Source organism: Pezoporus wallicus, unplaced genomic scaffold (assembly GCF_028554395.1).
Source record: "Pezoporus wallicus isolate ANWC-B61680 ecotype Strahan unplaced genomic scaffold, APGP_CSIRO_Pwel_v1 contig_7461, whole genome shotgun sequence".
Lineage (NCBI taxonomy): Eukaryota > Metazoa > Chordata > Aves > Psittaciformes > Psittacidae > Pezoporus > Pezoporus wallicus.
In genome coordinates, this window is record NW_026637976.1 from 1691676 (window position 1) to 1715815 (window position 24140).

Below are 24140 nucleotides of genomic sequence, written 5' to 3' on the forward strand. Positions count from 1 at the left end.
ATACCAGGGATTCATCTCACTGAGCTTTAGATAGGTATAGGGTGAATGCTAACATCTGAACTCACTGCCTTAAGTCCCTTTATAGGCAGTAGAGAGAAGCAGCATCATTAAGGGGGTGATTTGGATGACTTACTTTAAAACATTCATCCTACAAGACGAACTGCACCTTAGCTACCCAAATGCAACGGCATCTACCGCCTACTGTACAGGACAACTTCTGTTAATGGCACCAGTATGGCTCTGGCTTCCACAGACACCAAGGTTAGTTACCCATCACATCTGACCTGAATAAACCCCTGGGGCTTCATTGGCTCTGGTGTGCCTGTTTAAGGACACAAAACCACCTCTGTAAACGCCCTGAGCCTTGCTGCCCGCATGCATTTGCTGGTGACTGAAGAACCACCAAATTCCTGCAGCCAAGTGCTTTACGTTGAGCAGGGCTGTGTTTCCATGGCTCCATAGGAAGCACCCTGCAGCTCACAGACAGAGGATTTTATTATAGCTTGTGTGAGGTACTGGTCTTTTTCTTTTTCCCTGGGAGACATTCAATAGATTAATACATAAGGAGGCCACGCAGTGCAGTTGAGCTGAATTTACACTTGGCCTTTTAGTGTTTTCAGTCTGTGTGCGATGCCCAAAGCTCTTCTTAGTGTCACAGGCTGGATAATAAAACTTCATAGCGATGCCATAAGCCAACCCAGGGACTGCAAAGGACTTTTGATCTGATCCCAGAGCAGTTTTCTGAGATGCTTCTTTGCCTCTAATGGTAGATTTGTCTCCCTAAGGTATGAATGGAAACAAGAAAGGAAGAATCTAGTTAAGTGTGGCCACCTTTTGTGTATTTACAAGGCAGAAATGCCTCAGTGCCTCCCGTGTTCCTGCAGGGAAAAGATAATGAGAATTAACTGCAAAGTTTCATTTCCATGCTTGGAAAGAGTCATCAACTTCTCTAAGCCCATCTAGACAAGTCCATACACAGACACACTGGAGCTGGTTCCTATTCATCTAGCAGTGAATGCCAGATGGGTGCAAACTCGGGAGGCAGCACAATTTGGTGATGCTTTTTGGTCTAATGTCCCCAGTGTTCTACATACAGCTATGCTGGAGTTAGACCTTGGTGACCTATGCTGGACTGTACAGCCAAGCCTCTTAGCTGGTAGCTCCAGAGCCTCTGGAGATCAGGCTCACCACAGGCTATGCAGTGAGGAATTCTTTCCCTTGAAGTAAGGAAGCTTTTGCACATGGATTGCAGCTTTTCCAAGCCACTAGGATTCAGTCCTGTGGCTCTCACCCTTTGTCTGTCAATGGTGGAGCTCAGAGCACTAGAGCTAAGGATACACTGACTCATTTCCCTAAGGCTCAGGAGTGAAGAGGCTTCCTAACAGGAAGTATTATGGCAAATCATAGAATAGTTAGGGTTGGAAAGGACCTTAAGATCATCCAGTTCCAACCCCCCTGCCATGGGCAGGGACACCTCACACTGACACAGAAATGATGTCAGCTCTTAGGGATGACTCCCTTAATGCACTCACAGCTGGGAATATTTGATCTCCCCTCCTTCCTCCCTCACTGGTTCCCTTTGGATGCACTGGAGCAGGCATGTCTGGGCTTTCTATCATTTCATTCCTTAGTCTTTAGGAATTGCCTGAAGGCTGAAATCCTGCCAGCTTAGTAAGGCTCTAGTGGCATCTGCAGCCTTTGTGGCCAGTCCATACATCTTCACTCAGTTATTGCCTTCATATATAAAAATTCCTCTTGTAACAGGTATTTGGCTGCTGCTTTTTGCTGTCAGAGCAGGTGCAGGTTGGTGGCTGTGTATTTCTAGGGCGTTAAGGACACAACCTGGCTGTTCTAAAGAGAAATGAGTTTTTCTATTGCCTTCAAATGATGTGAAAGAGGGAGCCGGGGGGCTGGAACTCAGCCTGATGAAGACAAGTCAGTGCAAAGGTTCTGTGTACCGACCTCCCAGCCCTGCTAATAGATGCTTTGAGCCAGCCCATTATGCTGTGGAAGCTCAGCCCTTTATTAATGTTCTGGCAAGAAGACAAAACTCCAGTTTCTACTCCATTGCATTTCCAGACATGCAGATAAAATGAACGTTTCTGGGTTTGCATAGCCTCTATGAAGTCAAAGAAACTGCAAATAAAAAGCATGTAGCAAGAAAAATCCCAAATGCAAAAAGAAAACAGTATATATATATATGGTTTAGTTCATATATATATATAAAAGCATAAAATAACTCCAACTCCACAGTCTAAGTTTCTAATTTAGAAAGCAACCAGAGAGAAGGATGGGAAACTTGTCAGAGCCAGAGCAATCCTTGCAAACACAGAGAGTGACAGGAGGTTGACATCTTCCTGAATGCAACTGATTGGATCAAACCCACTGAAACTCCGGTGAACCCAAGTGACAAACATCCTTAGTGACAAAGCTCCGGTTTAGGAGTTTCTCTTCCATCTTGTTTTCTTGTCACTACTCCTTCTCTTTCTTTACCGCATCTCCTGGCTGAGGTTTTGAGTTGCACTGCCTCCAATCTGAGCCTGGCACACTCCGTGTGAAGGGCTCAGACTAACCAAAGTAACAAACACTTGCTTCCCTAGGTGGGTGGTGCTGGGGTAGATCTGACCCTCCTTTATGCCTGTTCAACTCCCCAAACCTCAAAAGAAAGGCATGTCACCATATAAGAATGATTTGCCCATCCTACCTATTCCAGTGATCTGTATCCTGACACTGTCCCCATTTCACTTTCTTGGCTAATTCCCACCCGTTTTTCCTTCCACCCTCCTCCTCTTGTTCCCCTTGTGTCTATACTTCCCCTGCCTACAGCTATAACAGCTCAAGCAGAAATCTGTGTGACTCTGCTCTGTGATTAATGGCTCCCAGTTCTGATGACTGATTGCCTATGCCAGTTTTAATCACGGCAGCTTCATTTGCTCTTGAATCATCTGGAAATGGCACTTGTGGATCACTGTGTAACAACATGCAACGAGACAGGGAGTGGCAGAAGAATTCTCTACTGGTTGGCTTACCTATGTCTGAAATCTTTATTTCTGACAGAAGACAGGAAAGCAGGGAATAGAAGAAAGAATGAGGCGTTAGCAGCTCAGTTCGATGCATTATTAGCAGATTGAAAACTTGACAGTAACTGTATCATACAATGCAATAATAAATAAAGACTTAGCTGGAATGACACTGATATATTTTATACTGGATATTACTTGGCAGTGAGCTCACTTATGTACCGCTGCATACCACAAAGGAAGTGTGATCTCACCTGCTTGGAGTTACTCACTTAGGACCAGGCAGAGTGGATCATTCAGAGCAGTACTGAGCACATGCAGATATATTTACAGGTTTTTCCACTCAGTCAAAGCAATACCTTGTGTGTGACAAAGGTAACTTTAGAGTTGCGCAGCTATGGGTGGCAGCTCATTGCCAAAATCTCATGAACTTTAGCCCAAACGACTGAACTAATGCTGAGCTGGGTATTTCTCATGGGTCTATTACATGCCCATCTGCTGTTACCTACAACCCACAGCGCGTTTGCTTTCCTCTCCACAAAGAACACTACACTCAGAAGATGCCCCCCCAAACAAAACCCAACACCCAGACAGTGAGGGTGTAAATCCACGAGGAGATGCTGATGTGAGAAGACACAAGCAAACTCTATGGCTTTCCTCCATAGCTCTCAGTCAGCTGGCATCTGAACCCACTTACTTTATGGCACACCAGAGTGAAGAAATGTTCATTAGATCCAGTAACCTAAGTGTCTGCACAGATGAAGCAGCAATTGCTCCGGCAGATTTAACTCTGTAGTGAATTTCACTCTGTGGCTCTGCACAAAAGCCAACAAGGCCACTCTGTCAAGGCTTCCAATTCTCTCTTGCCCAATGAGGAAATGCTATGCAAAACCTCCACTTGAGTCTGGTATTTCCACTGACAATGAAACAGGGATAGCGTTCTCAAACTTGTACTTCTGGGAATGAGATATTAATCCCACTCAGTTGCACTAGGATTTGGGTCCCAAATCACCTAGGCTCTTGTGGAAATCTCACCTTTGGTCATTACAGTAACATTTTGGCACTGGAAGAATATTACATTCTTTAACATGGATCAGGTCTGAAGGTTTATTGCAGCTTCCCACCTTACAAACATGAGAGTAACGATGTTCTCGTGTACCACAATGCAATAGCAAGAATCAGGTTCTTGCTTATTGACTCAAAAGGTATCCCAGGCCTCTGAGAGGTAAATGTCTCACTGTGGGCTTTCTAACTCAATGACAACTCCTGATTCCCTTATTGCCCTGTGAGCATACCAAGACAGCTATTCTGTATGTGCCAGCCTTGTGCTGACTGTTTGGACTTTGTTTTCTCATACACAGTGATCTAAGATTATGGTTCTGAGTGCCAAATAAGACCTTCAGCAAGGTCTAAGGACTCTGGAGTGTCTGTAAATGAGGGACTAGTGGGATCTTGCACCAGTTTTTATGCAGATCAGCTCTTTTTATATGTGGCCTTATGGAGCAAATGGAAATACAAAGCAATACTGTATAGGACACTGCTGCTCTAGGAAGCTGTGGAGTAAGCTTCTACATGGCAGTCCTTGCAGAAAAGAAGCCTTACTTTTGTCCTTAGTAAGCAGGACATTAAATGTGAGTCGAGCAGGGGGGTTCCTACTTTTGGGAACATTCTGATTTTCAGGCCAGGTCTTGAGAGGCAAACGGGAACATGAACCTTCCTACCATGCTAGCCTCATATCGACCTCTCAGGATGTTAGGCTGAGCCTTTCAAGCAGAGACAACACATTCAGAAACACTCATTTAACTCTACTGACTTTCCTGGAGTCAGTCATGTCCAGCCACACAGAGTCTAGAATCAGGCTCTGGTGCTTTGAAGTGGGTAATTGTATTTGTTATAGATAGATAGTAAAATTATCCCCAATGAAGTCAGTTTGCAATTTTCAGTCACCATCTATTTAATTTTGCCAGAACTTAATGCAAATCTTTATTTTTCCCTCTCCCTCCTTGTTTTTAATGGATGTTCCTTCCCCATCCTCCCTATTTCTCCTAGTATACGTATTTTCTCCTTTGTAATTTGGGGTTAAAAGGAGACACTTCACTTCCTTTCAGATGATCCACCTATATGTCCACCCTGACACTGCTGTTCAGGTAGGAACTGAGGGGGGCTGATGAATTTGTCCCCATGAAACACAACTAGAAAGACCCAGTCTGTGACTACTTTGAGTGACCATCCTGTCTTAATTATGAATGACCACCTGCCCTGATTAACCTCTACATATCATAATCGTGCTTTGGCCTTCCAAGTCATCTCATCATTTTAGGTCATCTCTGGGGCTGATTGTTAATGTTAAGGATTCCCACTGGTCTCTAGCTACACAAAAGGCAGACTTCAACACAGTTTGATTTAGCAGCACAATAATGTGCCAATATTTTTGGGGTGTGATATATTTCTGTGTTTCTGTGGTGTAAATCAAAGCAGAGTTGCAGAAGAGGCAAATCTGGACAGCTTCCTGCTTTCCTATGGGGTTTCTTTAAGAGTTTTGCTCATTTTCCTTTTGGATACATCAGATTTCTGCAGAACTTAAGGGCATAATTATAATGGGCACATTCAGTAGAGCATACCTCAGCTCCAGTATGTTGGTGACATTGCCAGAGGGAAAGATCCTTCGGATGTAGTTGAAATCTCCAACATAAAGACTTCCATCAGACCCACATGTTAGGGCAACAGGAGCCAGGAGTTTGTTCCCATCTGCAAGACCATTGCAGCTTGGACAAGAGATGCTACGTCTGCGGCCGTTGCCCATAATGCTTCCAATTACAGGCGGCTGCTGGGAGATAAACTGGTTTTCCCCATTTCCTTTATGCAAGATGCCTAAGGAGAGAAAACAGTAATGAGGACATTAAAGAGAGACAGGGAAACTGAGACCAAAGGGAGCACAAACTGGCAATCCCAGAAGGGGAATTTGTCATGTAGCAAAGGAGGTTTATCATCTATCATAGCGCTGTTTTGTGATGGTTTCAAATGAGGAGGCCCTTATCTGGAGTACCTTTTATAGACCCATTGCATTTTTGGCAGAACAAAAGTATTTTGGGAGAACAAGACTGCCTTTAACATTGAAGGAAATAGACTTTTCAGCATCTCATGACTTTATACCTGTCTTTTCTGTCCCTGCTTGCCCTGTAATTTGGAGCTTACCAGGTAAAAGGAAATCACAGAGCTCATGGAAAGATAAGGGACAGGAAGCGCATTCTCTAGAGAAATGTTTCATCTACAAAGCTTTAGAGAAGCTCTGCTGACATTCCCTGTAAGTGCAGTGTTTTCAGCAGCGATGTGGGCTGAATTAGATGTTTGCTCCCACATCACTGCTACCATCCAGAGGGACACAGTGCTTCTGTCTTTTAAACATGTTCTGATCACCCTCGGTCTTGAGCAGCCTTCAAGGACCCTAACACCTTCCACTTTCCCTTATGTCCCGTGAAGCCTCTCACTTCTGCAAGTACACTCGCACATTGGAGGATGTGTCTGGGTGGAATTATGCTCAATGGTATTATCTTAGGACTATTTTCCTGTTAATACCCTTCTTTTAAGACACGACAAAGTAAGACATGCCAACATTCTGGCCAGCTGCTTTTGCATTTACACACACCAAATTGCTTCTAAATGTAGGACAATACTAGAAATAATAAGTTGGGAAAATGTATGTGAGGGTATGTTTGTTGTTCAGATTTCTTTTCTTTCCTTTTCTTGAATTCTTAGTGATAAGCAGCAAGTAGGCCTTGCAACAGCACATAATTCCTGTCATGTGTTACAGACAACCTACCGCTCTGTATGTTGAGGGCATGGTGTTTATCCAGGGACCATCCTCCGAGTTTGGAAGCATCGATTTCATAACCCTGAAGCACGGCTGTCCTCTTCTCCCACAGGATCAAGTCAGGACAGGATTCATACTCATAACCTACTGAAACTAGGAACAAGAGAGAAACAAAAGACCCCCCAGATTAGTAACCCAGCAATGCACACAGAGTTTCAACTGAGAAGGCATAAGAGCATTTGTACAGGCAACTGCCAATTCCATTTAAATGTCCTCACCATAATGCAGAGTCCTAATAGTTTTCCCTTTAAAGGCCATCCTGCATTTATAAAGGTCAATGCAGTTGCAGGTGTTGGGTAAATGTGCTAAATATTAAAAAGGCACTGGTTTAGAGACATGTTTGAAACCAACAGGGATTGCAGAGTGTAAAGCACTGCCTGGACTCATGGGGAGCATTTTACTATCTACTATCTTTGATCAAAGTCTGCATGTCAGGCACTTGCTAAAAACCATGTCCTTTCTTGGAAAGTAAAGACTTCTCCAAACGGGTCACGGGGCAGCAAGTCCCTCAGAGGCAGCAGTCTTAGACCAGGCTGACTTGTGGTCATCATCAAAGTCAATAGCATTTGCTTGTCATGATGTCTCATCAGAACCTATAAAGAACACACTGGAGTTAAGAGTAAGATGTCAGTAAAAGGAAAATCGTGTTTTTGACAGGATAATGACCCCTTGATGATTTTCTCAGAAGCAGCAGGAGCAGTCTCATTGATCTGCTTTTCTTCTGCCCTACCTGATCTTTTCAGCACTAACAGCTGAAGCAGAGCAGAGCTGCAAGTCCTACACAATGAAAAGCAATTACATAGCTCATTTTTTATTACTAGACCAAAAAAAAAGGTCTGATTTTTACAAGTTTCTCAGCCTCCTTGAAAAGCGCTGAGCACTGAGTGAACTCAGGATCCCCCCCCAGACACAGCCCTTTACCAGATCAGACAGTATCACAGGAAGATGTAATTTAGGAAATGAAGGCTTGCTATTTTCCACTCTTCTAGTGAAGGACATCACTGAAAGCCTGAATGATGAAGTCCTCAGATGTGGTGGAGTATTCTCAGGCTGCAGAGCTACATCATGGAGCACGCCAGGACCCAATGCTGATTTTAAAGATGCAAACACAGCCTTTCAGGATATGCCACCAGCATGTTTCCCAGTGTGGACTCCCAACTGGATAAGGCTCAGCAGGTTGTATCATCCAGCCTGCTCAAGGTAGCTGAGCCTGAGTGAGAGGAAGGCACCCATTCTTCCTCCTAGAAAACAAGGCCCTCTAAGGCTCCTCTAAAAAGACTTATCTTCAGTTGGCTATGAGGCATCAGTCAACATCCCTTCTGTCAACAAGAGCTCTATTTGCTCATTTGGCATCTCTCCCATTTTGCTGGTACTGTCTTCTTGGCAGCCTGAAAGGTCCAGTCTAGACTATCAAAGACCTGTAAGTGAATGTCCTTTGGTTGCTGACCAGATGGGAAGCAATCACTGCAGAGCTGCATCACCCCTGCTCACTGTACTCAAGGTACACTCTTCTCTCCACCACATTCACACAGGGCTCACTGGCTGAGGTCTGAGATGGAAGCAGAAAGAGGAATGGAGTGTGTCTGCATTCATTCACAGCACAACTTCCTGCCCCACCATGGACTTCAGCTTCTGCCCCTGTAGAGTGGGTGGCAGGGGCCACAGTGCTTACAGCAATAAGCACATTGATTATGCAGAGCCTTCTTACTCTCTGCCTTGCAGCTTCTGACAGTCTTTTGCGGATGTAAATCAATGCACAAAGTATAAGAGCATCATGGTCCAGTTTGGGATAGTGTTCTTGAATGGGTAACAAAGAGGAAACTAAGATTAGAGCAATCCCGAAAGTCAGGCACAAGGAGGAATGAAGACAGGGCTCAGCTCTAGGCATTTCTCTCAAAGCAGTACTGACAGCTTTTGGCTATAGGTAACAGGTAGCCAAATGCCTCTAATCCCAGTTCATTCCTTCTGCATGAGTATGAGGGCAGCAGCTCAGGATGTATGTGCTGGGCCACGAGCCAGAGAACAGAGCAGTATTCATCTGCTTGGGGAAATGTGTGCTGTCTGAGCAGCTGGGCCCAGTCCTCTCCAAGGAAACAGCAGTGAACCGGGGGGGACCACTTCATGTGTTAGCAGGATGGACCGTACCGATCTGCTGATGATAGAATTACAGCTGGACGGGGACAACAAGGACTACAAGAAAAGCTTCTATAGGTATACTGGTAATAAAAAGAAGACTAAGGAAAATGTGGGCCCTGTCTGGAAGGACACGGGAGACCTGGTTACCTGGGACATGGACAAGGCTGAGGTACTCAACTTATTTGCCTCGGTCTTCACTAGCAAGTGCTCCAGTGACACTGCCCAAGTCACAAGAGGCAAAGGCAGGGATGGGGAGAATGAAGAGCTGCTGTATGAGATCAGGTTCAAGACCTTCTAAGGAACCTGAAAGTGCACAAGTCAATGGGGCCTGACAAGGTGCATCTGCAAGTCCTGAGGGAACCGGTGTATGTAGTTCCCAAGCCTCATCCATCAGATTTGAGAAGCTGTGACAGTCTGGGGAAGTTCCCACTGACTGGAAATGGGTAAATATAAACCCCATTTTTAAAAAGGAAGACTAGGGGGACTACAGGCTAGCCAGTCTCACCTCAGTGCCTGGCAAGATCATGGAGCAGATCCTCCTGGAAACTATGCTAAGGCACATGGAAAATAAGGAGGTGGGTGATGACAGCCTTGCTTCACTAAGGGCAAATTGTGCCTGACAAGGACAGGCAGACACTGGATGGAGCAGCCTGAGGAGAAGGACTTGGGGTGTTGGGTGAGAAGCTCCCCATGAACCATCTTCAATGTGCACTTGAGCCCAGAACCCCCCGTGTGTTGGGCTGCACCCCCAGAGTGTGAACAGCAGCTCAGGGAGGGGATCCTGACCCTCTGCTGTGCTCTGGGGAGAGACCCCCCCCCCTGCAGTCCTGATCCAGCTCTGGGGCAGCAGCACAAGAGGGATGTGGAGTTGACAGAGGAAGCCATGGAGATGCTGTGAGGGCTGGAGCAGCTCTGCTCTGGAGCCAGGCTGAGAGAGCTGGGCTGGGCAGCCTGGAGAAGAGAAGGCTCCTGAAGGGGAGACCTGAGAGCAGCTCCAGTGCCTAAACGGGCTGCAGGAAAGCTGGAGAGAGGCTTTGGGACAAGGGCCTGTAGGGACAGGCCAAGGGGAATGGCTTGAACCTGCCTGAGGGGAGACTGAGATGAGCTCTTAGGCAGAAGCTCTTCCCTGTGAGGGTGCTGAGGCGCTGGCACAGGGTGCCCAGAGAAGCTGTGGCTGCCCCATCCGTGGCAGTGTTCAAGGCCAGGTTGGACACAGGGGCTTGGAGCAAGCTGCTCTAGTGGAAGGTGTCCCTGCCGGTGGCAGGGGTTGGAACTGGATGAGCTTTGAGGTCCCTTCCAACACAAACCTATGATCAAGGACAAGGCCTGTGCATTGCCACCCAGCTGCTTCTAAAAAGAGCACAAAGCCCTGGGGTCACTTACCAAAGGCTTCTGAGAGCCCATACACCTTCTGGCTGTAGACGTCCGTCTTGTCCCAGATGAAGTAATAGGACAGGTCTGGTGCTGCTGCAAACCACTTTCTGAAGAGGCGTCCCTCAACGGCCACCATGAGGTGGACTTTCATGAGGTTGAAGGGGATGGTGGGGTGGGTCATGCTGATCCTCAGCACTGATTTGTAGCCAGCTGTGCGGCTGCTCAGGTAACTCACTTTTATTTTACTGCCGGAAACATTAATCTCCTCCTGTAGAGCCTGTGGAAAACCAATGCAGGAGGTGTTAAATCAGCAGCGAGCAGACAGGAAAAGGCAGGGAAGCTGCAATTTATCAAACACACCTTTACAACAGCTCTGGTAGACACGTCTAGAAAAGCAGCCCATTAGGCATCAAGTTTAAACCATATATGTAATTTATAGGATTAATTGTGGAAGCAAGGAATGCCCCACTCTTTCTCCATCTCTCTTACATGGGACAGAGAGGCCAAAGTATTTCATTGAAGTCATTATTCACAATGGGACTCACTGTCCAAAGGAATCCCAGCACCCATGGCTAAAGGACATTGGAGTCTGAGATAATCCCAGCCCATCAGTTTAGCTTCCATTTTCTGTCTTATTCTTCTAGGTTTCTATGGCTGCTAATTTTTGCCTCCTGGCTTCTTTTTTCCCAGTAAAACATCAAGCCCTACTTGCCCTGTATCCTTATGGATGTTCCCTGGCCCCGATCATAACCTACCATTCTCTCCATGTCATTGGTTAATCTTGCTTCCAACCTCCCTCCTCTGACTTGCCCATTTCTTCTTCTGACCCTGCTCCTCTCCTACCTCTGACCCTCTTTGCCTGATCTACCTCCAGCCTTTTCTTTCCTGTGTCCTGATCATTATTTTTTTACCTCATATTTGCTCCTGCTTACAGAATCATGGAATGGTTTGGGTTGGAAATGACCTTAAAATCATCCAGTTCAACCCCTGCCATGGGCAGGGACACCTCACACTAAACCATGGCACCCAAGTCTCTGTCCAACCTGGCCTTGAACACTGCCAGGGATGGAGCATTCACAACTTCCTTGGACAGCCTGTGCCAGTGTCTCATCACCCTCACAGGGAAGAACTTCTTCCTTATCTCCAGCCTGAACTTCCCCTCTTTCAGTTTGAACCCATCACCCCTTGTCCTATCACTACAGTCACTGATGAAGAGTCCCTCTCTGACATCCTGGTCCCTGCTTAAAATTCCTTCCCCTTTGACCTGTGTGATGAAGCTCTTGGCCTGACCTACCACCATCAGCCCCCTTCCCTTCCCTTGTTGCTTCCTTCCCTTTCCCAAATTCCTCTATATTCCAGGTGAGTTACTTCATTTTCTCCTCCAGCAATGAGTGTGGGTATATCTGCCTGACTGGGACAGTGATCTCACAGGTCTCTATTCCAGTACAGAGTTTCACAAGAGTGGACAAAGAGCAGGGGAAGTTCTGTCTGCCCCTATTCTGCTTTGAGAACGGAGAGGTCTCAGTAAAGATGGAATTCTCAGCTAATTTACTTGCTAAAGTACAACCACATCTTAAAACTTCCTACACTTGTAGCTGGAGCAGTGCAGGGAAACTTTCTGGAAGTCATCCCGGACCCCATGCAAACTACTGATAAAAAAGGACATTTCTGTCTCAAGTCTTAGGAGAAACATATTTAGTTGTCACTTCCCAGAAAATGCCACTCTTAGCTTAGCACCCAACATGGACATTGTCAGCACAAGCCAGGAACCTTTGGCAAAGTCTGAGAGATGAAGGCAGAAGCTTTGCAGTGAGCTGCAAAAGAAAACGTGGTCTAACTGGAAGGTCACAATTGGCACTGTTCCCTCCTGTACCACTTCTGAGATACTTTAGTGTGCTGGACCCTAAATGAGCTGTGAAAATACTTCCCTACAATTAATGGCTTCCATAATATTAAGGGCATGGAGGCTCGAAGGCACGTAGGTCAAGAGATCCAGCCAGCCAGCCAGCCACCCATCCTAGTGTTATCCAAGCTACATGGCTCCTATACTCAGCTCCTACATGGGAGCAGCAAACTGCCCTGGCATGACAAGTTGCTCATCCCTCACAGGTTTTCTGCTTAGTGTTATCAATACTGACAAATCTCGTTATCTGCCCCCTGAAAAGACCTCTTCAAAGCTATTACCCAAGGCCCAACACTTGTTCAAGGGATAACTTACACCTCGGAGTGCTGCAGCACTTGACAACCGGACACATCCAGAAGTTAAAGCACTATTCCACTGTGCTCATAAATATTTACTTCCCCATATGCAGCCTTTTCAATTTACATATCTCAGTGCTTAGGAGGCTCCAAAATGACAGAATTGGGAAAAACCCAGGATTTCTGAAGTGCATTTTATGAGCTCAGCAACAAGCTGGGCTGGGACCAACGTCAACCAGAGACCAACTGAGCCAAGCTGCAGTAAAGGTGGTCCCTTGTATCAAATCTGTCTTCATATGTAATCCCTCTAGGAAAAAGCCAGGCAGAAATAATTGTCATGGAGTTACTATTTGCAGTGTCTGGTTCAAATCCCTGTCAGATATAATTATTCCTTTCTGTCATGATCTGTCTCTGCTGTCTGCTAGTCCAAAGGAAGGGTCAGCACTGCAGTACCAAGGCGCTGAGCAGCACGAGGGGCTGTGTTTAAAGACTTGAAGAGAGGTTTCAAATGGTAATTCAGATTATCCAAAACGCATTTGTAGCTTGTAAGTAGTGATAAACTAGCAACAAAGCAGGGCGGTGGTGGGGAGAGTATAATCCAGTGGACATTGGTGGAAGAAGAGGGGAAGAAGAAGCTTTAAAATACTTGGAGTGCACCAAAAAGTAACAACAGCTGACTTGTGCCCTTATTTCTATTTGATAATTGCTGTTTGGCCCACATGGTGCATCTGGGGTCCTGGTGAAAGATAAGGGCTCCTGGAATTCATTGAAGCCTCACCAATATGATCTCTAAAAGTGGTCCTGCTACCAGGCTGGTCAGGAGAACTGGTTCTTCAGGCTTACTAGGGATCTTCACAACTTCCCCATTTCCATGTCCCCTTCACTGCTGGGTGTTGATCTATGGCTCTGTCAGTACCAATTCTTCCCCTCTTTGCATGAGACAACGTAGAAAATCTTAATTCTGTGTGTGGGTTACACATTTCTCTTACAGTTTCTCTTTGCCTGCCAGCAGACAAGGCAAGGAACAAGCTTTTCTTCTAGTATGATGCTCAGAAGGAATTGTGAGGCAGAAAAGCATTTAGGGTCTGATTCAGGGGCTTAACACAGACATGCAGCAGTTTCAAGGTGTTCTATGGTATCTAAAGCCTCTGCAAGGGGATGACAGATCTAACATGGAACTTCTTGAGATCTCTGTCTTTATGAAGCTACAGCCTGGAGGCCTGAAGGGACACATCAGAGCGTCTTAAATGGCACCAAATCTGCCTTTAGGCACCTGAATCAAACACTTAAAATGCGTTAGTTTGTCTTTTGATTGCATCCAGGTAGAGGATGCTATTTGTTGGAGTGCATGAAGCTTCTATGTGCCCACTTGTCAAAACCTCAGCCCTGCCATCTGCTTGGCACCTCCTCCCAGCCTTTTCCTCACACCTTTTGCACTTCACATTTCTCCACTGTGAACTGCCTATTATAAAATGCAGCTGCAGAAACTGTCATAGAGTCACAGAATCATTGAAGGGTTTGGGTTGGAAAGGACCTTAAAATCATCCAGTTCCAGCCCCCTGCCTTTCCACTAGACAAGGCTGCCCAAGGCCCATTCAGTTTGGCCTTGAACACTGCCAGGGATGATCATTTAGGTTATTTTTTATATATAGGAATGTAAAGTAGTCCATTTATGGACTGAAGTACTCTGCCATAAGTCAGATTGCATTGTATATGTTGTATACTTCTACACCACAAACTCTGTTAACCTTCAGCTTACATTTGAGGTCCAATACTACTTTACTGAGGTTTTGGCTCAATCATTTGGCTTGTGCAAAAAACACTGTTCATCATTCATGGGATTCATCATCTCTAAACTTGGCTAGGAGTCTCCTCTGAACTGTTCTTCTAGGGCTCTTCATGGCAAGCAGGCAGAGATAGGCTCTTCAGAAGGTTGATGTGGCAACATTAGCTTAAGAGTGGGGTTCAATCCAGTCTAAGGCATCTAAATTCAGATGCTGGCATGTAAGTGTGTGAAGTGATGTGGGCATGTAATCATCAAGTAGTGTCAATGGAGATCTAACTGATACCATGAGTGGGAACCAGACACCTTCAAAATGGTCAGCTTAGTTAGTCTATAGGCTGCATTAATGATATTGATTAGGTTTCTTACAGCTTTCATGGGAGCTTGGACACCTAGCACACATCCAGATGACAACACATGAGCACCTTATTTAGGTGCCATAGTCTCAAAATTACTCCCACTTAAGTCTTAATTAGATCCCATAACTACAGGTGTTTGGTGCAATTTGGGATGTCCAAGTTATCTGACATTCACAAGGGTTTGGCAGGTACAAAGCTGGTCACTGATAGGGGAAACATCCTGGATTGGCAGTTGGAGGCCAAGCAGTGTATCTGCAGGACATTTCAAATGGCACTAAACGTCTATGATGAGGGTCGTGAGTCGCTGGCACAGGTTGGATGCTCCATCCCTGGCAGTGTTCAAAGCCAGGTTGGATGAGGCTTGGAGCAAGCTGCTCTAGTGGAAGGTGTCCCTGCCCTGACAAGGGGTTGGAACTGGATGAGCTTTAAGGTCCCTTCAACCCAAACCATTCTGTGATACTTTGACATGCTGAATGCTGATATCTAAAACCCAGGGAAAAACATGCCAAAAAAGGAAAGGTGAAAGTGCTGTTGCATCCATGTATTCCAACACAGGAAGTGTTTATAAGGAAAATAATACTCTGCTCTCGTGAGACCTCACTTGGAGCATTGTGTGCAGTTCTGGTGTCCTCAACATAACAAGGACATGGAGCTGTTGGAACAAGTCCAGAGGAGGCCACAAGGATGATCAGGGGCTGGAGCAGCTCCTGTATGGAGACAGGCTAAGAAAGTTGGGGCTGTTCAGCCTGGAGAAGAGAAGCTGCGTGGAGACCTCACAGCAGCTTCCAGTGTCTGAAGGGGGCTACAAGGATGCTGGGGAGGGACTCTTCATTAGGGACTGTAGTGATAGGACAAGGGGTGATGGGTTCAAACTGAAACAGGGGAAGTTTAGATTGGATATAAGGAAGAAGTTCTTTACTGTGAGGGTGGTGAGGCACTGGGATGGGTTGCCCAGGGAAGTTGTGAATGCTCCATCCCTGGCAGTGTCCAAGGCCAGGTTGGACAGAGCCTTGGGTGCCATGGTTTAGTGTGAGGTGTCCCTGCCCATGGCAGGGGGGTTGGAACTGGATGATCTTAAGGTCCTTTCCAACCCAAACTGTTCTATGATTCTATGAAAATGGATAATTCAGTTGCTTGTCCTATTCAGTTTAAAACCTAACTTTCCATTTGGCAAAATACTTTGAATCCACAGCAGGTTGTTAAAAGTACTTTATCTGACTCACGCTTCCTTAAATAAGGAAAAAGGGGGATGAGGAATTAAAAGTAACACTCTTGCTTTGCTTCCAAATGCCAGGAAATGCAACCAAACCCTGGGTGCTCCGCAGGCTGGCTGTTGGCCAGCCATCTGCTGGCTGCTTGCACATCTCAGCAGCTTTGGAGAGTGAGGGGATTGCCTTCAAACCCTGAGGAAGTTCACACCCCATCCTCCACCGCTGAGCTCTGTAATGCCCAGTGCATGAAATCAGCCCCCCAACAGAAGAAAGGCACTAGAGTATAAGCAACCCATCAGTCAAAGGGCTGCCTGAAGGCTTGATGCGGGTCACACGAGGGTCCCAGCCCACCTCCTGCGGATGAGAGGTGAAAGCAAAGCAGAGCCAAACGAGGTTTTTGCTGTTGGCCACAGTGCTTTGCTTCCATCTCTGAGGGATGAGGGAAAATAAACCTTCTGTGTGTGCTTGTGAGTGAGTGCTCCTGGCAAACATCTGAAGACGGTGCAACAAACATGGAATGCTTTTTAGGAAAGCAAGGGAATACTTGTGTTTGTTTTGCTCAAAGAAAGCAAAAGCAGCACAGAAAGGAGATTATTTTCTCCTCGGTTCAGATGGTTCATACCTGGATTTCAGGAATAATAGGACCTTTCTCCGAGCAGGAACTCGCAAAAGCTGTTAGTGGAGATGGGGAGACCACAGGGTTGGGCCGGGCGAAGTTACTGAGGTCACAGCTTGGGATCTCATTCTCCTCGTGCCTCATGACGATGGTTTCCATCACGAAGAAGCGATCCCACGGCAGCCACAGCGTGTGCTCCTGGGTGATGAAGGGAGCCCGCTCAAAGTGCAGGATGATGGAGATCCCACCAATGGTCACGAGATCAAAGCTGTTTAAAGAGAGGGGATACGAAGTGAGCGTTCCATAACACTAGTTATGGCACCAGTTAGTACCATCCCGTCTGTCTGTAACAATTCCCTAGCAAGGATCCCCTGCAAAATCACTGCAAGAAGCATCAGCCACATCTCACAAGCCTAAAACCTGCAGCCCACAGGAGCTTTAGCTGAGTAAAAGCAAGCTGCAGAGGCAGGAGTACAAACTCAGCTTCTTCACATGTTGTCTTTGTGTATATTAAAACCATACCTATCCCTTTTTTGGAGACAAATGTTCATCCTTGTTAGTGCTTTTCTGGTGTTATTTGACCATACATTTGCTTTTCTTCTTTCTTTTTAAAGTATTTATCATCCAAACCCAGTCACAGATTGGATCAATTCCCATGATGAAGGAAACCATTTGGAAAGTGGTTTCTCTGACACACCACCATATAAATTGTCTTGGCATCACTGCTAACCTGAATAATACCTAATGCAACCCAGTAAACATGTGGAACCCAGGCATGGACTAAGCTCAGTGTACCAGGGAAAGAAATGAACACCATGCAGGCAGCCTCTGTACCATAGCACTCAGTGTTGCCTTTTGTGACTCTTAAGCGATGAGAACAGGGCAGATAATTCACTGCCTGTGGTCTGCAACTTCACCCTATGAAGGGCTTTTCTGCCTGTGTTAGCATTGGGTAAGGTTACGGCAGACCTCCAGCATGGTATGAAAGGATGTTACCCTGATAAAGAAAATAACTCAGCCCTTGGATGTAAAAATGTTGGGATAAGGGTTAGGGTTTTTGCTTCATTTTGCATTCAAACTCCCCATCTTGCCAGAGATGGAGATTGTCTGAATTACAAGATGCATCTAGTATGCATAGACTCAAAAAGGAGGTGTTAACTGAGAAAGGAAGGGATTTCACCACAATGTGAAGATCTCCCTGTTTTCTTCTTTGTTTTCCTTCTCAGTATCTACTCAGTGGCAATGCCAAATGCGTGTTCCAGGCAAAGAAAGTTTTCCCACCCTTGCTTCTCACTTTCGATGCTTGACGCTCATGTATGACAGTCACACAGCTTTGAAGCATGTGAACAGGCTTGCTGGCTTCAGCAGAGCTCCTCATGCACTTCAGTACCTCTCTGTGCATAGGAACTAGGATCTGAAAGCACTCTGAGTGCCCCAAGCCAGACTCAATGCACCTTGCAATCACAAGGTAAGAAAGAAGCTGAAAGAGGCATTCAAAGTCATTTTTAAATGAATTATGAACCTTTTAGATAGGCTGCAAAAATCCCAAAGGAGCAACAAGGGGTCTGAACTGTTTCTCAAACCCCAAATCTTTGTCAAACAATCATACAAGAAGAACCCATTTTTTGATGGCTGAGAGACTGAAGACCCATTTAGTAAATGTAACAATGAAAAGCAACTTATTCAGGAAACAATGTGCAATTGAGTCCAGGGGAGGGAGTGGAAAGCATTTGAAAAAGCTAAAGACATGTTTATTCTATCACTCAAGTGGGGGCATCAGCTTCCCAGACCTATGGAGCTTGGCTCGCAGCAGCCTGATGGAGGAACGTGCCGGTCCTTGCCAGCAAAGCTGCTCAGCATTTGTACTTTGATGAGAACATTTTTAACAGTCAATTAGCATTTGGCAAAGCCTTCAGCTGGGAGGGAGAAGCTTGCTCTGCAGGAATCCGGGCACTGAAAGGGGCAACGGGAGGGAAGAAACAAGCAGTACAAATGATGCTCAACAAGTTTTTAGGCAAGTGGGAAGAGGGTTTTTTATCTGGAAACGCCTCCCTTTACCTCCTTTGTGAGAGGTTCTTGGCTCTGTAGAGCCTAGGGCAGGGATGGGAACCTTCCTGGGGGGGAAATGACCTCGCATCTCCTGCATCCCCAAAGCAGGATGCAGAAGGGAAAGCACCACCTCCTCATCAGGCTCCAGCAGCTGTGAAAACAGACACAGGGCAGTGATTTTTTTAGCAGCCTCTGTTGTTATGAGCCTGTTGTTCCAGAGTCACAGGGTCCAGCTTTGAAGTTACCTTGATGAACTGAAGGAAAGCTTAAACCCCAAACCCAACAGAAAACCCCAAACTGAAAACACCTTCCTCCCAGCTTCCTTTAGTGCAATTCGATTCAACAAGAGCATCTTGGGATTGAAGGAATGAGATAATTTCATTTCTGGTTTTGCTGCCGATCTCTGATGTCTTTTTTATCGCTCTGGAAACAAATCACACTTGTTGTACAGTCATATTGGTCTGTTTTGCTTAAAAGACTCTGGAGAGACAGGCCAAAGAATGAGATTCTGTCTTTATTGACAAAGCAGGCTCAAAGAAATACACCCCACAGGAAAGCGTAACCCTTTCTCATCTCCTTGGCTCCAAAAGCTCATGGATTTGGTCTGAGTTTCAGCACGTGATGGCAGATGCACCACACTGAAAGAGTCTGGAGACTTTCCTGCTGTTATTAACACCGTGCCTATAGCCATGAGGACTTGCAGCCTTTATAAACTACCAAATTGAAATCAAATTTGATTCAGATTTCATCAAATTTGAAGCTTTATGTAAAAATATGGTTTAGAATCCAGTATGGATTAACTTCGCTTTACGGAGAAATGCATAAAACAGTGGTTTGAGAGTTGCCATTTTACCTTCATGCCTTGTTAATCTGACAAAAGGCTGTGTCCCAGTAATTAGGCTAAAATCATGTGCAAGCCTTGAATTTATCAAAGCTCAGACTAAGTAATATGACTTAAATAGGACCAGGATTAGGGGTTGTATGTGAGGACTGTAACAGGAGCAAAACCTACTTGCAGAGACCTGGAATGCAGTGAACCCACTTACAGGGGTGAAAAATGCAGTTCCCTCTAATTCTGAACCAGAAATTTTACTTATGATGCTCATTTTGAAATGTGGTCATGCCAAAAAAACCCACCCCAAAACCCCAAACCTGAAGCAATTAAATCAGTTTAGGAACCAATCTGTGCAATCTTTTAAACCCCCTTACTTTACAGCCACACTTACTGCCCTGCTATCAGTGAACTGACTTGCTAAATCAATTTAAGGTAACTCAGCACACGTTTTCAAGCATAGATATTCCTATAGTTAATATGCCAGATAATAAAGCCAGTGGGTTTAATCTCATAACCCTGGAACAAGGTAACTGCTTGCATGTGTGCTCCCATTTTTCCTCCAAACCAGAATGACACCGAAGAGGATCCAGGTGACCCCAAGTGACTGTGCACTGCTATGGGCTGGGGATGCATGGAGCCTGCTGCTGTAGCTCAGGTGAAACTCCTTCTTGCTTAAGAGCATCCCCTTCTTAAAACAAAGTGACTCCATCACATGAAAACTGCAGTGTGCAAAAGCTGATGAGAAGTCGTGCGTTTTGATGGGTTTCAGTTAATTTTCCGAGTAGAGCACAATAGTCACTGGAATAGCAATAATTCTTTACTTGATTTTGAAAGTGCTTTACAAATAGTATTTCATAAAGGCCATAACAATCAGTAAGGAAGACAAGTGAGTGTTATCTCCCTTTCACAGGCTGGTTGGCTAGCCTAGGAAGGTTAAGAGATGCATCTAATGCTCCTCGCTACATCAGCAGGATTAGAAAGGAGGGATGTCGACATCCTTTTCTGCCCTGACAGTTTTAGTGTGAATGCTCTTAAATACTCGAAGGCAATTTTTAGAAGACCTGGATTTTGGTGTTCTTTAAGAGAAAGGCTTTCACTTGTCCATTTATTACCTCCAAAGTACACTGTGTACTACAGAGGTAATGATTCCAGAAACTCAGCACTGCAACTGGACAACGCGTTGGATGTTGGTCATGCACCAGGTGTGCACAAGGACTCTGCAGAAGCAGACTGGTTGGAAAGGAAGGTGACTAAAGTGAGCTGACACCACGCAGTCTGAGCTTTGACTGACCACCGGCAGCTGCTGACAGAAATCCCAGCTTCAGGATGAATCCCTCTGCTGCAGGTTCCCTGCTCTAAGACAGCTGATACTGGTCATGTTCGTCATTCGGAGCTCAGTGTCTGTCAGCGACTGAGTCAGCAAACTGCAGCTCCTTGAAACTAATCTCATTTCTGGAGGCTGGCAGTCAGCCCCGAGGAACCAGAAGCCCACTGAAGACCGGTGGAGCATACAGCTGCTCCAGCTGCATCGCTTCCTGCCCTGCTCAGCTGGAGGCTGTGAAAGACGTGGCGTGAAAGAAACATCCCTAGTTTGAACTGCCAGGAGAATATAGAATCATAGAATCCTGAACTGGTTTGGGTTCCAGTTCCAACCCCTGCCACAGGCAGGGACCCCTTCCACTAGAGCAGCTTGCTCCAAGCCCCTGTGTCCAACCTGGCCTTGAACACTGCCACGGATGGGGCAGCCACAGCTTCTCTGGGCACCCTGTGCCAGTGCCTCAGCACTCTCACAGGGAAGAGCTTCTGCCCAAGAGCTCAGCTCAGTCTCCCCTCTGGCACGTTAAAGCCATTCCCCTTGGCCTGTCCCTACAGGCCCTTGTCCAAAGCCTCTCTCCAGCTTTCCTGCAGCCCCTTTAGGCACTGGAGCTGCTCTCAGGTCTCCCCTTCAGGAACCTTCTCTTCTCCAGGCTGACCCAGCCCAGCTCTCTCAGCCTGGCTCCAGAGCAGAGCTGCTCCAGCCCTTGCAGTGTCTCCATGGCCTCCTCTGGACTCACTCCAACAACTCCACATCCTTTTTATGTTGGGGACTGCAGAGACAGATGCAGTAGGGGGGATTTGCCTTTCACCACCCAGGAACTAGAAGGAAATTGTTATTCAAGTATTAGAAAGGTCTGGAGCTTGGACATCAGCACTCAGCTCCCTGCCCTGTCCGTGTTTAGCTTACTTGTATGTTTAAGATAAAGCCCCTCTGTGCTAGGCACAGCACAACTGCAAAGCAAAGAGGCATCCTTCTCCAAAGGAGACCACTAGTTTTCCTGGGATGACTCTTTATTCCCCGGATTTCATTGTCATGTCATCCCAGAGGTGGAGCATCACTCAGAAATCCTCCCAGTCACCATCAGTAGGTGCAAACACCGCTGAGCATGAACAAGGCAGCATTAAGCACACATTACTAGCATATGTTCCTCTCTTTCATTATAATTTTATCATCTTTGGCCAAATCAAACCTTTAATGAAGGTCATCGAATCACAGAATCATAGACTGGTTTGGGTTGGAAAGGACCTTAAGATCATCCAGCTCCAACCCCCTGCCATGGATCGGAGAGGTGCTAACATCTAAGTCCTCTCCCAAGTGCTGGTGGATAGTAGTGAATGCATAGAGCACGTGCAGCTAGATCCCTTTATGTTCCAGCTTTTGTTCTTAAAAGAAAGGGACCCAATTAGCACTGACAGACAAAAGATAAGATGAAAGACATTCCCAATTTGCAATGCTTTTGTTTTGGTTGAACGTGATTGCTCAGATTTTAAGCACTTGCCTCCAACACAATCGTAATCTTAATGACTTCTTCCTAATCATTTCAACATGAATTAGCAGGAATAGAGCTGTTGGGAGCAGGATACATCTTTTCTTTACAGGCACTGCATTGCCCATTTGTTGGCTAAAGATGCTTGGTGTTATCACCAGGTTAATAGTAATAATAATACAGGCTATTTCAGTTGGAAGGGTCCTATAATGATTTGACCAATTCAGGGCTGACCAAGTTAAAACATGTTACTAAGTCCAAATACCTCTTAAACAGACAGGCTTAGAGCATCAACTACCTCTCCAGAAAACCTGTTCCAGTGTTTGCCCACCCTCTTGGTAGAGAAATGTTTCCTTGTGTCCAGTCTAAACCATCCTCTGGAGCAGCTTTATATCATTACAACACTTCCTATCACTGGATACCAGGGATCAGCAGCTCTCTCTCCACTTCCCCTCCTCAGGAAGCTGTGAGAGCAATGAGGTCACCCCTCAGCCCCCATTTCTCCATCCTAGACAAACCCAAAGTCTTCAGCCACTCCCCACAGGACATTCCTGCCAGCCCTTTCACCAGCTTTGTTGCCCTCCTCTGGCTGCATTCATGGACCTTCACATCCTTCTTAAATGGTGGGGCCCAGAACTGCACACAGTGCTCAACGTGAGGCCACACCAGTGCTGAATACAGTGGGAATATCCCCTCATTGGCCACTTGGTTAAGCTGTGCTTGATGCACCCTAGGATGTGGTTTGCCCTCGTGGCTACCAGAGCACATTGCTGGATCCTACTGAGTCTGCTGCTGATCAGCATCCTCAGATCCCTTCCTGCACTGCTGCTCTCTGGCCATTCCCCTCCCAGTTTATACTCGTGCCTGCTATAACTCCATCATAGGTGAAGAATCTGGCCTTTTGACTTGTTAATGTCATCCCATTAGTCATAGTCCAATGCTCCAATCTACGCAGATCCCTCTGTGAGGTCTCTTGTCCCTCAAGAGAGGCAACACCACCTCCAGTTTGATATCAGCAAAGGTGCTGATGGTGCATTCAACTGCTGCATCCAGATCTTTCATAAATACATTGAACAGAACTGGTCCTAGATTGAACCCCGAGGTTCAAGGAACACCAGGAACACCACTCGTGACCGGTTGCCAGCCAGATGTAGCCCCATAACATCTTCAAAAGGCATCAGCAATAAACATGCTCTTGGAAGGAGTTTCTCTTTAGTGGTGATGACAATAATGCTGTAACTGCTGCTTGAACACTGTAAATCCTATAAAGACATCCTACCTGCCATCTTGTCTGCTGATTGTGTATCCAAACAGAGGATTGTTGACAAAGCTGATGTTCACTCCAACCAGAGGGGTCCCATCTGCCGTCATCACCTGGCCTCGAATCACACATGCGTGTCTGCAAGAAGAAAAACGATGAGAAATACTAAGTTTTTTTTGGCAAATTCAGGTTTTCCTCTACTTTTATGGCTGGAAATTCCTATGGATTAGAAAGCCCAGGCCTTTACGCTCTGGAAAGCCGGGAGACACGCTGTACCTCTTGACGGTGGGATGCTGCTCTTGGAGACTCTCAGGAGCTATGTATGAGCATTCAATACCTAAAATGAGGTTAATTTTTACCCTACTCCTTAAAAGCAACTGCTGCAGCACACACTTGATTAACTCTGGACTTCTGTAGGAGTCCCAACATGACACTGGAGTTTGCTACAACCAACGAAGTTTCTTGACAATATTGCCCTAATTAAAGGCAAAGCCCTTTTAAAGCCCAAGAGAATAGAAACCTACCAAGCACTTCATGGATATATTGAAGGCACAAAAGCCACAGGAGCATCCTGACCAAGGCTTGACAGCTCATTTCTTCCACACTTGGGAAAACCACGACA

At 45.9% G+C, this 24140-nt stretch overlaps 1 protein-coding gene across 11 annotated transcripts in view; it reads right to left on the reverse strand.

Moving 5' to 3' along the window:
* TENM4 (teneurin transmembrane protein 4) overlaps nt 1-24140 on the reverse strand; it is a 755231-nt gene that overhangs the window by 66853 nt on the left and 664238 nt on the right. For 8 of the 11 annotated variants that reach the window (XM_057408504.1, XM_057408506.1, XM_057408511.1 and 5 more), the window contains 6 exons: nt 23537-23656; nt 16576-16837; nt 10411-10678; nt 6841-6984; nt 5642-5891; nt 3030-3050 (listed from right to left, as the gene is read on the reverse strand). In XM_057408504.1, coding sequence (XP_057264487.1) covers nt 3030-3050; nt 5642-5891; nt 6841-6984; nt 10411-10678; nt 16576-16837; nt 23537-23656 — 1065 coding nt within the window. The remainder of the gene's footprint in view (nt 1-3029; nt 3051-5641; nt 5892-6840; nt 6985-10410; nt 10679-16575; nt 16838-23536; nt 23657-24140) is intronic. The other 3 variants (XM_057408514.1, XM_057408507.1, XM_057408509.1) reach the window with 1 other exon arrangement.